Here is a 13766-nt window from a genome sequence, read left to right as displayed (position 1 = left end):
CAGTGTGGGGTCCCTCCCATGGGATGCTCTCCTTCCTGAACTGACCCTGTGGGTCAGGGAACTGACCCTGTGGGGGCTTCCCACAGGCAGCAGCTCCCCCCAGACCCCTGCTCCTGTGTGGGCTCCTCTCCATGGGCTGCAGCTCTGGCCCGGGGCCTGCTCCTGTGGGGGCTCTCCATGGACTCCAGCCTTCTCCAGGCCGCAGCCACCTGCTCCGCTGGGGGCTCCTCCACCCATGGGGGGGCTGCAGCGTGGAGATCTGCTCCATGTGGGACCCATGGGCTGCAGGGGGACAGCCTGCTCCACCAGGGGCCTCTCCACAGGCCACAGGGGAACAGCTGCTGCCTGCCTGGAGCACCTCCTGCCCTCCTCCTGCCTTGACCTGAGGGTCTGCAGTGCTGGTTCTCACTCTCTCCCAGCTGCTGTTGCACAGCAGTTTTGTTTGTTTGTTTTTGGTTTTGCTTTTCTTAAATCTGCTCTCACAGAGAGCAGATCACTTATTGGCTCGACTTTGCCCAGCAGCAGGTCCCTTTTGGAGCCAGCTGGAACTGGCCCTTATCTGACATGGGGCAGCTTCTGGACTCTTCTCCTACAGGCCACCCCTGCAGTCCCCCACCCCCACTACCAAACCCTTGCCACATAAACCAACCCTTCCTACAGAAAATACTTTTCCACTGGATGAAAGTGAGGAGACTAATGTTACAATGATCTCTCTGTTTAATGTGTTGTTTCTGGCTGCAATTGGAAGGGTATTAAAGGAAAAGCAGATGTCTGACTAGATCGGTGCTTCTGTTTCACAGCCAAAGCAAGTAACCAAATGCTTTAGAGGTGATGCCTTCCTGCCTCTGCATTTGGAGCTGTGGCACTGAATGGAATAAGAATATATCTAGGAGGTATGCACTGTGGACAATTAAGTTTTAGTATTTAAGTTTTAGAGCCAAGCACCATTTGGCCTCTTGAGGGCCACTCAAAAAACTTGTGCTTCAATGTAGCAGCTACATCTCTTACACCATTTGTAAGTCTTCTGTAAATTGTTCCTTTTAAGTCTTGAAACAAAAAAACACATTCAGGTGGAAAATATTTTTTATTGATCAGCTTCTTCTTCCAGACCCTTGCTCCCCACCCATCTTCCTGATCCCACATGAGCAATTCCACATGGTTTCAGGATTTGTTATTAATCATCTTTTAATTGACTTTATTTCCTTGTTACACAACAGGAAGTAAGTATGTTTGACAGGAGTATTCATTGAAATAAAGCCCAAATGTTTGATAATCAGTACAGTGTGTAATATTATTCTCAACTGTTAAGTATAAATACTGATATAATGGGAAAAAAAATACTTCAATTACTTCCACCAAACTGTTTCCTTCTAGGTAGGCTGGATTTTCACATGACAGTTTTAAATAGGTATCAAACTGAAGACATGTACCTCCTCAGACAAATGGGAAAGTCATCTCCAATTCAAATACAAATGCAAACACAGAAAGCAGTTAGATATATTTAAGGAATATGGTCTGTCATGGTGAGGTCATGGCATGAGAAAATGAAGGAAATTACAAAGAAAGACAATGTAACAAAGATGAGAAAACTTCCTCTATTCTTCATTTCCCAAAAACTTTTTGCTTATGGTTTAAAAAGGGAAGTTACAAATAAGAACGTCTGAAATTCTTGTTCCATAGGTACATGAGGTACTGTGAAAGTATTTATTTATAGTATATGATATCAAAAACATCAATTTCAAAGGAAAATGTGAACCTGATTCTCTAACTACATGATCTAAGGGTTCTCTAACTACATGATCTAAGACACGGTTTGTTTTGAAATACTGGGAAATGAGGAATCATAATCCAGCTTCTTTTGGACACATTAAAATAGGCATAACTTGCTAAATTCTTCACCCATTTGAATAATCCCACAGTAATTTGGGGAATTTATTAAGGTGAGAGATAACAGTTTGCAAGTTACACCAAAATACAACTTGATGTTGCAAAGCCACTATGGAAATTGAAAGTGTGTTGTTAACTTCAATGCAAGGAATGCATACTCTTCATTCTGGGGGAGAAACAGAAGAGGTGAGATTTATTTTTTTTCATTTTCTCAGAACTGTGGGAGATTTCATTGCATTTATACTGTTGCAGTTAACAGTAAACTTAACAATTTACCTCTACCTTGAGGACTTGACTGTCACTATCCAAATCACTCAGTCATTTTGAACAAATGAAGAAAAATTAGATGGTTCTTTCTGAATGGTATCTTCTGGCAAGGCAAAAGGCAAAGACTGCCTCAAATCAAAGATGCATATGTTCTGCAGGACTGCATCTTTTTCTCATCTTCAAACAAAGGTTTTTCAGAGCATCTCTACTCTTTATGGAGCTCTAGGTTGCTCTTACTGTTCTAGTTTGCCTCTCAAAGGACTTTCTTGAAGGAAAAGTTTTTGAAAATCTCAGGGTCCTGCCAAGATCATACATACATTGGCTGCATTAATTACCGATTTATTTTTTTTTACTGCATAGGAAAAAAATGCCCTTGTTTCAAAAAGAGTTATGGGAATGAAAAGATACAGTGGAACAGCTGAGCAGATGTATCCAATGAGTGAGAGCACAGAGGGGACTGTGATCTCCCTGCAAATGCTAGGGAAAAAGCAGGAAACAGATGCTAATAATATGAAGGTCATGCTCAGCAAATCTGAGATTGTTCTAGGGTTCTTGAAGTTCATCGCTTTACAATCTTCTTATTTTCACTGGTTAATTGTCTCCTTTAGTCCTCAGTCTTTGGCAGCAAGGTTGCTACCCCTGATGCCAGACTGTATATAGAGAGATCAAGAGGACAGGAAGAGGGGACAGACAGGAACCTGATATTCCTGACAGTAAGTATAAATTTCACTTTGACATTGTTTCTGTTCTTTAGCAAGAGTAATGGTATGTTTTCAGGATTAACAACTCTGTCAACTACTAAGAGTTTTTAAACAATGCATTAAAGAGAATGGCTGAATACCTGTGTGTCATGGCCTTTGCGGGGCTTCCATTACCATATGTGTGTCCACGAAAACCTAAAGAAACAAGTTCAAATGTAAGCTGCCATTGTGTTTTCCTTATGGTTCATATATTTATTTTCACATTAACTTATTCAGGTTATTTTTTGCATTTAGAATATATATGTTTCTTCCTAAATGGGTGAACTAATGTCTCAGAATATTTGGCTGCATTAAACAGAATCCAGAAAAGTGGGCAGAAGAAAAAAAAAAAATGGAAAGGAAAGCAAAGTTTTGCCTTTGGTTTTGAATAACAAAATGTATGTTAATAACATCACTGCTCTTTCAGGCATGCTGGTGCTGCATGGTACCTTTAACATAATGTAGTAATGCTGTCGATTTCTATTTCACAAAAAATGTATATAGTAAGTATTTTCACTATGCCATCATAAGATCGTTTCTCATTTACTTTGACGTTTTATACAATTTAAATTGTCACAAATTATGGACAGATCCCATCTTTAATATTCCCTTTGTCCTTGTGTGGATTGTTTCTCGTAGCATCTTAGGTTCAAAGACACCCTAGATGAAATAGTCTTTAAGAAACTTTCATCATCTCTTGATTTTGAAAAGCTAATACTTGTGAACATTTTTGTTATAGAAAATAAACATTTGAGAATTCAAAACTCTTAGTAGTACACATGACAAAACAAGCAGTTTTGACTCCCAATGAGCTATTAAGAGCACAAGAATTACGTCAATGATCTGGACCCACACAGTTCAGTGTCCCATCACTGATGCTGGCTTGCTCCACCTGTCTCAGAGGGAAGTTTCAGTAATCCCCTCCTGATCAGATGGCAGAGATCAATTCATCCCCCTGCTAATATGGATGGCATTATCCCAAAAATATGAATTTTGGCAGAAGCCATGAAGTGTGTTGCATGTATCCTTCATACAAAAAAGCGATCACATATTACAGTTCTGATGTACTTGATATGCACAGTTTATCTTTTATTTTTTTTCCTCACAATATCAATTTTCACAGTATCTCCACAAATTCTTCATCAGAACAGAGACTAGGATGACAAATTCCACATTTTAATCAAATAACGTCCAAAAAGTTCTTTACTCGATTTTCAGTGTTCCACCATTTTCATTTAATACACAGACCTGTTCTTTCATACTATAAAGCAGCGGGGAATTCCCAGGCTGCCATCTCTGGAGCCTTCTGTTATTTTAGATGCTTTTGTCATATCCTTCGCGTTTGTTAAAAGGAAACTATGAATAAGGAAAATGCATACAGATTACATGAATCACATCACTCAGTATTTAATTGATTCACCTTGAGTGGGCTTGTTATGAGTTTGTAAGTACAGAAAAAAGGGAACTAGTGGTATGCCAGTGCTTGCAGAGATATACAGTTAGACTACAAATTCAAGCCCCCTCCTTTTAAGTATCAGAAAATATGTCATAGAAATTGCTGTTTTTATAATGAACTGGGAGAGACAGTGTTTGCTTGGGTGGGTTTGGGGAGTTTTTTTGGCAATGAGAAGGCTCAGTTTGAGCCTTCTCTCAGCTTGACTCCTTTCAGACTTTTTAATTCTAATCAATCTAATCCTCTGCTCATTGCTATAAACCCCAAAGGCTTTTACTGCAAATTCACTAGCTTTTATAGTGACATACTCTTAGGATTTGGAGATTCAGAATCCTCTGGCATCGTGAGCATATCTGAGTGCACCTCAAATCACAGTAATATCCTCAGAGTGCTTCAGTGGAGAGAACTTCCACCATCCCATTTGCAGAGGTGGAGGATTAACAGTAGGGCTATGCTGCAATCACTACAGTGACAGAACTGTGTGCCTACTTGCCAAGGATTGTTCTTAACTAGTTAACTCATGTACCAACAGCAAGGTAAATATAGGTGTGGTATGCAGAACTTGGCACAGGCTAGAAAATTCAACCAAGAAGCAGAGAAAACACAGCCACACAAGTTGCCCTTGCAGTAGCTAATTAAAAACTACTTCAGGTATGAGTACATTGTCTATAAAGGAAGCTGAGCATATCTAGTTCACATGTAGACATTGACATATAGTCAGAGGAATCCTATCTCAGTTTCTCAATGAAAGCATGCTTCACCTGAGATGCTCTCTTCCGTACAATCAAGACCTAATTTTTCTTTTGTTATCGTTAATACTTACCACAGTGGATATCACAGATCTGCAGTGGAACTGAATAATCTACATCTGTCCTCCAGCCCTTGTAAAAGAAATAATTGAGTCTTATTCCACTTTCAGCAGTACTGTTACTAAATACTTCTGTTGACATAAATAATAAAGCATTGCTTTATTAGTCTACTCAACAGATTGCACTCTTAATCTGTTTTTAAATAAATGCATATGGAGACTGTGGTCTAGTGAGACGCAATCACTTTTAGGTTTCCAGAGGATAAAGCTAATCAGATTTTTTATTTTTTTTTTTTGAGAATTATACTCCAACAATGTATTATTTACACAATAAACAATTTATACTGGAGAATATCAATTTTATCACCGAATCTGACTTTCCACCAGGGAAAGAAAAATAACTCTCCTTGCCAAGAAGGCTTTTGCCAATCTCACTTTCATCCTGTCCTTTTCTTCCTAACAGCAAAAAGTGAAGCTGGCAAGGGCCCTCCAGGGCAGCTGCTGGAGCCTCATAGCTCTGGCTGCCAGTCACTCTTGTCTGGTGTCTGTTGAGAACATTAACTCCAGAGAGGAATAAACCTATCATCTTCATGATCATTTTCTATTAATGTTGTCTTAAAGTAGTTTAGCTACAGCGGTGTAGCATAAATGTCAGAAATTTGCTCTGCTGTGCTTTCAGGAGTGCTAATTCCAGCATACTTTGTACTTAGTGTACTGTTAGCTAACTGCCTAACCTTTCTAGCTAATGTCAATTTTTGAAAGATTCATCTATGATTTGCTTGGATCTTTCAGCTAACTATTACAAAGGAACCTATAAAGACCGGATTAACAATTCCCTGTTGATATTCCTTTATTTGGCACTTACAAAGAGGAAAGATTGTGGAGAGCACCTTCTCTGTTAATTAATATCATCTCAACAAGAGGTGGTGGCAGTGCATCAAGCCATAAATAACGCTCTTTGCCAATTCCATTTGCACAGTGATCAGATCTGGTTAGGAGGAGGAAGCTATGGGAGTTCCAGCTGTTTTTTGTTTGTTTGTTTGTTTGCTTGTTTTATTGGGGGGAAGGGGGGGGAGGGGGAACATGGAGGGAAGGGGATTAATGATGATGTGTTTATTTTGTACATAGTACTTGGCAAAATCAAGACTCATACCTGAATGCAAATTGTTGATCCACACATTTCCTGTGACATAGTGATTGATACAGAATCACCCTAATGAGTAAGAAAGAAAGAAGTTATTTTCCACACCTCAGAACAAAGAAAATGTATTTTTCTTTCCACCTCTCTGGTTCCTTTGCCAATAATAGTACATGTCCTACTATGCTGGAAAATTAATAAAGTATACATTCATTATGGAAGGTTACTTATTTTCAGAAATACCTCTAGCTCTCTATAACCATCAGCAGTTGGTGTCATTTTGCTAAATACAATTTGGACAGCACAGGAAGAGAGCTAATATTCCTGCATTTTGTGAAGTACATAGTATTAAAATGGAGGAGTATTAAAAAAGGGAGTATTAAAACTCCCTGCCAAGCCTGCTGACACCATGTTAGCCACTGAACATCTTCACTTCTATCCCCTGGTGTATGTGAGTTGAAGGAATAACCCTTTCTTTGCAGTTCTTGTGGGTTTCCGATCATATTGTATGCCAAGAACAAGCTCAGCCTTAGGGTAAAATTGTCCTAAATGACTGTCCTGACACTTAACATTTGATTGTTTATGGTTTGTCCTCAAAACAGTGTTAGTTTGTCCACTAATAATTTTGCATCCTACACCGTTTTCTTTAGTGTGGCAAACTCCTAAAATAATTTGGGGTAAATTAGGTGAATGTGTTCTTGCTCAAGCACAACTGAACAGTGATTACTAGAAGGAACATCGGTTTCTGGGAACACAAAGCTAAATCATGATGAAAATTTTGTGTGTATTGCTCACAGTGGTAAGACAGGAACTGTACATAATTTACATTGGTTCCCATAGTGTCAGAGTAGCAGAGGAAATCACAGCTTTGTACCAGAGGGAAGGAAAAAGCCTTTCTAAATGCAGCAGTGCCCTTCATGAAAGACACAGTATAACAGCTGGCTCTGACTTATCAGTGCTCTACCATTACCTTTCTTACTTTGCAATTCACACAGGGAACCTTTAAAACTGAAAGTCTACATTCCACAGATTTTATTTGAAATAAGCCATCTGAAAGGAAGTGCCACTGCTAAGTGTTCACTGAACATAGTCTTTGACAACTCTGGTACTGTAAAGATCTCCATTTCTGCCAGTAATACAGCACTTCCCCAGATATCTTGCCCTGTTAGAACAGACTCTTGATAGTTCCACCTGCGCTCTCAGCTCTGAAATCTCTTGACAGTGCAGTTACCACTTCAGCACATCTTCAGCTTGTGCAACAAAACTCAGAGTTGGAAATCTCTGCTTTTAACAGCTGGTCTGTTACACTTGGAACCAGAGATGTAATAAAAACCAAAACTGATTTATTAGAAAATAAATTCAGTGTCCACCCCTTTGAGTTTAAGAAGTTGCCTGCTTCATAGTTACCTGCTTGTCAACTACCCCTTGGTATGTGCACCCTGCACACTGAAAGGATCAGAGGTACTTCAAAAATCAGTTGCAGCTTATACATGCAGACAGTGACAAACTACAGCTAGAATATATCCTAAAGAGGACAGGTGTAGGAACTACAGTATGCTTGTGTCTTCTATAACACAACCCCATGAAGAGAATTCAATGGACACAACAAGGAATAACAGTACAAATCATAAGATACAGATTTCTCAACTTTCTCAAAATCTGTCATGCAACATCTCATATGCTTCGTAGGCAGGGCAATGGCAAGAGCACACCTTTGGGGGTGGACATAAGACTACTGAGAAGCTGGCAGTTGAAACAGCAGGGTGCCTACAGCTCCTACAAACTATTTTGCTAATATTCTCCTAATAGAAAAATAATGTTATGAGCACTCTTAAGCTCTTTGACCCTGCCTTCCAGATGTACCTCCCAACAGATCACAGGTCAGGCCAACACGGTAATTGGTACGCAGGCCTGAAGGGCAAGGGCAAGCCACAGTGCTGCACTGAAAACATATGGGATACATGCTTAGCTGCAGGAGAGGAATGAGGCTCCCATTTCATGACAAGCTGCTGCCTGAAATAGCAGTCTCACCCTTCAACAATCTTCTCCTCTCTCCCTTCCTTTTGCTGGAAGAAGCAGTTGTGTACTCACACAGTCAGATGGCTCGTACAGTTAATTTGGCTGACTACTCACCTTTTTCTGTATTGAGATTTTTTTGGCAGCCATGAGATTTAGAGTGGCTCAAGATCATTGTGGAAGTATGCCTCAAGTCTTCTATTTCATGAGTGAGATTTGAGATCAGTTGCATCAGTGACCAATATATGAAAAGCTAATAGTTTATATATACATAATACAAAGAGTGCACTACCAAAACGATGTTAAAAGAATAAGAAGGTTCTACTCAATAGTCACTTTCTTTGATGTGACCTATTTGACTTCAGCATCCTTATTTATATTTTGCACAGAGTGAGGTCAGAATTAGAACTACGTGCTTTAAATGTTCTGGTAATTGTTCCAATAAGTACATGCATGTGTTTATCAATGCTTTCAAGCTGCAGAGCAATAAATGGAATAATAAACAAACACAGATTTCATAAAAAGTATGCCAGTCTTGAAGAAATAATATATACAAACCACAGAGACTGAATGGTGCATCCCAAGTGAGTCACATGAGGCCAGCTGTGTCTTGTTACACACAAGCACTGAGAAGTGTGCCTTGGTTTGGGACGTGAAGAAAACTTGTATCTGATCAGCAACTGCAGCAGTTCTCATTTTCCAAGCTGATATTAGGGGGGGAAATACTTATTTTTAGATGTGCAAGACCATATTTTATATTTCAAATTGGTGTATTTAAAACAAAACCTTTTTAATTAGTTGAGTAACTAATGAGAAAGTAACTATTCTCATTACTTTTCTCATTACTTTTTCATTATTATTCTCTTATTACTTCTTCATACTGATAAACACTTAACCTACCGGGAAGTTTATACATACAATTAACAAGCTGTCAAATCTCTTTGCTATAATTTATAAGCTACAGTGATGTGAATACATTTCTAAAGTGAAAGGTTACTTACTGGAGAAGGTGAGTGAGTGATTTATTATTATTATTATTATTATTATTATTATTATTTTAATTTAATAATATGTAGTAAAAAAATGTGCTTACCTGGAAATTCTCCATGTGCGAATGGACATTTAACCCAAGAGCCTTGCTTGGTTGTAAACTGAAACCGGAGAAATTGGTTAGGAAAACTGATTTTTAAATTTCACTCTGTAGCTACAGATTCAAGTAGAGATAATCAGTGCATTCCAAAAAGGTGCAGAAAAAGAATTCACAGCTTTCCTGCTTTATAGTATCTTCCAATACTTGATTTAAATTAGGTCCACAATTCTTCAGACATTTACACACACACTAAATTTTACAGAAACATGTAGTTCCATTGACTTAAAAGTAGCCTAAAAGAAAATAATAATATGCCTATATTAATCTTACGTGGCACTTTTTCTCACCTGGAATAATAAACAGTACTCCAGCAAATGTAGTGTATCGATCATTTTTATTATTGAATATTCAATATGGGCAATATTCCACATTAAGTTTAATGCAAGCTTCAGAGTTTGCATATATGACCTTTTTTTTAAGTGGTGAAAATGGAGGGCACAATCTGACCCATGTCCTATCGTTGCTGCTGCACTTCCAAAGAACCTCCTTGTACTGAGTCTGCAGGGATGGAGTCACCCTTCCCTGCAGCAGCCCACACAGTGCTGTGCTGTACACCTGTAGCTAGAACAGCCCTGGTATCACTCATGTTGTGTCTATTGCTGAGCAGTGCTGGCAACATCAGGACTCCCTCCAAACGCCTGATCCTGCAGGCTGAGGGTGGGCAAGAGGTGGGGAAGGGACATAACCAGGGCAGCTGACCTAAACCAACCAAAGGGATGTTCCATGCCAGATGGTGTCACACTCAGCAGTAAAAGGAGGGAAGGGGGAAGGAGAAGGACGTCTCTCATTATGAAGACGTCTGTCCTCCCAAACAACCACTGTATCAAGGCTCTGCTTCCCAGGATGTGGCCAAACACTGATGGGAAATATAAAATAATGTTTTTTTTCTATCTGCATGCTTCTGTGCAGCCTTGTCTTGTTTTCTTCCTCTTCCTTTTCCCTTTAATTAGATTATCTTAACCTCAAACTATGAGCTTTTTTTCTCTTGCCAGCACACTTTTTTCTCCCCATCTGCTTCTGAGGAGTGGGAATAAGAGAGTGGTTGTGGTGGAGTTCAGCTGCTCAGCTGGGTAAAACCACGACACTGTTATTAATTTAATCTTTCACATTTCTTTCATTCTTACTTCCTAGTCATCAGAGCTATAAAACAAAACATTAATCCTAAAGAATATTAGCAATTCATTTTTTAAAGCTGACAGACAGAGGACAGGAAAGATATCTTGTACAAATAAATCACTGTACCTTCATGCAAAGCCTCGGGTGAGTGTCCACACGAGAATACTTAACCTGCTTGAAAAGACAGCACTTGTCATTAGCTAGTTTCATTGGCTAGTGTCAGAAAATTAATTACCCCAAATTTTCTTGGTTTTATTACTGAGAAAGGAACTGGTTTATTTGCTTTATAAACATCTTAGTAAGTTACTCACATAAAATAGTGAGAAAATTGGGTTACTGAATAATTATCTTCTTTTTATCTGTAATGTAGCATTTTTATAGTCAGCCTGACCCTTTAGAGTTTAATTAATTGATTTTGTGGTGACTCGTACAAAATTCTGGTTACACAGTTGTCTCCTTCCAGTCCCTTTTTTACCACCGATCAACAGTACTGCAGACCATTTAAACATATACTCAACATTGTTGTTGAATTAAGACTTCCACCTTCAGTTTAGAAAATTCTCAATTTTCAGTATCCCTATTCAAGAAAAAACTTAAACATAGACTGAACTTTAGAAACCTAAAAAAAAAAAAAGTCACATTCTTGATTAACAATTGTTTACCTCCCCAAAGGCTTCGCCATAAAAAGCCTTTTCTCATATAAGCCATTAGTACCTATTAAATGATGTTACTATAACAAACACCATTGCTCACGTGACTGAGCACAATGGATCCAACACACAAAACATAGTATCATGACCAAAGTAACACCTCTTTCATGTAGCTTTTTTGAGGACAACACAACGGATGTACTTAGGCTTATCTACAGTAGGTTCACAGAAGATATTTCCATGAGAATCCATTCAGAAGTGGAGACAGAATTGCCATTGATAGAGAAAGCCCCATCCTCATTAGAGAGAACAGTTACATAGCATTTGGGCCTAAAAGTGCATAGTTTTAGAGTGTGCAGCATTGTGTGGATTTACTGGGAAGCTGGTACTATTGGAGGAATCTCTGCAATTGTCTCCAGCACAGTATACAAATGTTCTTCAAGGTTTATAGTATAAGAAATGGACTAAATTTAATGTGTGATTCTGTAATACCAAACTTTTTGCAATGGAATAGAAAAATTCATCCTCTCCAATAATATTTGTTCAGCCATTAAAAGCAATAAGTACAGGAAAACACTCATTGTCTGTAATAAACCAACCTTGCACTGTGTTCTGAGTAATAGATATGACCATTACCAGCCAAATCTCATTATATGCTTCTTTATTTTTCCTTTTCTTTTTTTTTCTACTGCAATGAATGAGCTGTGCTTGTTGTCAGCAGATGATGAATCCCATAGGGACCATTCACATGTGTAAAATTAAATATATTTGTTTTTGCAAGATCAAAGCTTTGCTGAAACACATAACATGGTGAATCTGAACAATCACTGAACACTTGGCCAATCAAAACACTTTCCTAATCAAAAAAGCATTCAAAAGTTTTGAGTCAACTCCCCCAGATCATTTCATCAGAATAAGACTCATAAAGTTTCAAAAATTAAGAATTTGTATTTGATTGGTTTGTTTTTTGAATTGTTACATAAAGTTTACTAGCTCTTCACAATCAAGAAAGCCTGAAACTTACTTTTCAGGATGAAAGCAGGAATTCTAACCATCCTCATAAATCCAATACATTCAGTATTGTGAGATTTATGGTTGAAGTACATAGCAGTTCAAGATAATTGCATTTAAATTCCTTTTCAACTTTAGAATATAAATGCTGGAGGAACTGAGCAATGCCCACAATTTCAAGACATTGAACCCAGGCTGAGGCAGTCATTTCAAAGAGATCTTAATAGAGTATAAAACTACCATGACCTATCAAGGTACCATTACCTCTCCAGTAAGATCTAAGGAGATTTAGATTCATCTCAATTATATTTTAGATGTCTAAATGTTAAATATCCAATCCAATCACAATAGACCCTTGTCATTTGTGAAGAGAAACGTGAAATGAGAAACTCAGTGAAGAGAAATGGGTACCTTCAGAGATGTATCCCTCTGGACTTTTTTATATACCCATCATCAGATGAGAAGAGTTGTCCTTTGAGTATGTCTGCTTCATTTGCTTACTTTAAAGGGAATCTGAGATGAATAGTTCAGATTTGAACACCTATCTTTTAGACAGCAAAGTCAGGGAAGATGAATCATGTCTTTACTATAAATGAAAAGCAGACCCTATTGACCCCAAAGAATTTAGTAAACATTACTAGCTTTATAGTCATCTCCACATTTTATTTGTTAGTAGTGAGTCAGCCATTATTGAGCTTTCTGAATAAATTATGTGGTTAGAGTACAAGAAGAGACTGTGGTTATAAATAGTTTTAAGTATCAGAGAAGAAGAGAGGAATTTGCAACTGCTCTTATTCCAAAGTCTAGCTGTTCATGTTATGCATTGATTTGGTCATGGCCTTCACTCTCAGTGGTTGAATATATCTGCATAGCTCTTACCTTCTCAGGAGAATGTTTGGAAGAGTTTTGTATATCTTCACAGTGGTCATTAGACTTTGTTAATCTGCATAGGTTAACCGTGACAAGCACAGGACAAGCTGGTTCCCAAGCTAGGGTTTGTGTTGCTGGATTATAAACAATATTATCCCATAGCACCTTTGTATCTGTGAGAAAAAGTAGAAACATTGTTCAAAATGTCAAAAAATGAATAAAAACCTTTCCTAAAATTGGTACCTATGTATGTGCTTAAAACTAAAACCATTGCAATTCTGTTCCCTTGTCATTTACACCAATCAGGAGTGTTTCATGCTGTGACAGTGTAAAACAGTAATTCATCCCACTGAAGTGTTGGCATTTGCTGTACAGATCATCTCATCAACCTGAGAGCTTAGCCTGGTCAGTCTCCTACTATGACAGATAGGCATCACCAGGGAATGTTGCTTTAGATCTTAAGTAGGTCACATAAACTCCTGGAATTGCATTCCTTGACTATCAATCATAGAAGGAGTGTAATGCAAGTACATTTCTAGCCAAGGACCTTCAGTATATGGTAGATTCAAATGAATTCATACGCTAATGATTGGAGGTCCTGGCACTGGAGGCTCAGGCTCCATGAGTGTTCTGAAGAACTTACATGCACGTACCGCAATG

The 13766-nt window shown here is 38.3% G+C and overlaps 1 protein-coding gene across 4 annotated transcripts in view; it reads right to left on the bottom strand.

The window, feature by feature from the left end:
* Positions 1 to 1065: 1065 nt before the first annotated feature.
* Positions 1066 to 13766, bottom strand: part of IL17REL (interleukin 17 receptor E like) — a 52619-nt gene continuing 39918 nt past the window's right edge. For 2 of the 4 annotated variants that reach the window (XM_084495081.1, XM_084495084.1), the window contains 8 exons: positions 13116 to 13279; positions 10702 to 10749; positions 9403 to 9460; positions 8868 to 9013; positions 6309 to 6368; positions 5171 to 5228; positions 2996 to 3050; positions 1066 to 2053 (listed from right to left, as the gene is read on the bottom strand). In XM_084495081.1, coding sequence (XP_084351207.1) covers positions 2026 to 2053; positions 2996 to 3050; positions 5171 to 5228; positions 6309 to 6368; positions 8868 to 9013; positions 9403 to 9460; positions 10702 to 10749; positions 13116 to 13279 — 617 coding nt within the window. In that variant the 3' untranslated portion in view covers positions 1066 to 2025. The remainder of the gene's footprint in view (positions 2054 to 2995; positions 3051 to 5170; positions 5229 to 6308; positions 6369 to 8867; positions 9014 to 9402; positions 9461 to 10701; positions 10750 to 13115; positions 13280 to 13766) is intronic. The other 2 variants (XM_084495082.1, XM_084495083.1) reach the window with 2 other exon arrangements.

This window comes from Aythya ferina, assembly GCF_964211825.1.
Source record: "Aythya ferina genome assembly, chromosome: 1".
NCBI lineage: Eukaryota > Metazoa > Chordata > Aves > Anseriformes > Anatidae > Aythya > Aythya ferina.
Note: the sequence above shows the minus strand (reverse complement) of the source record. Positions and strands in the feature narration are given on the sequence as shown.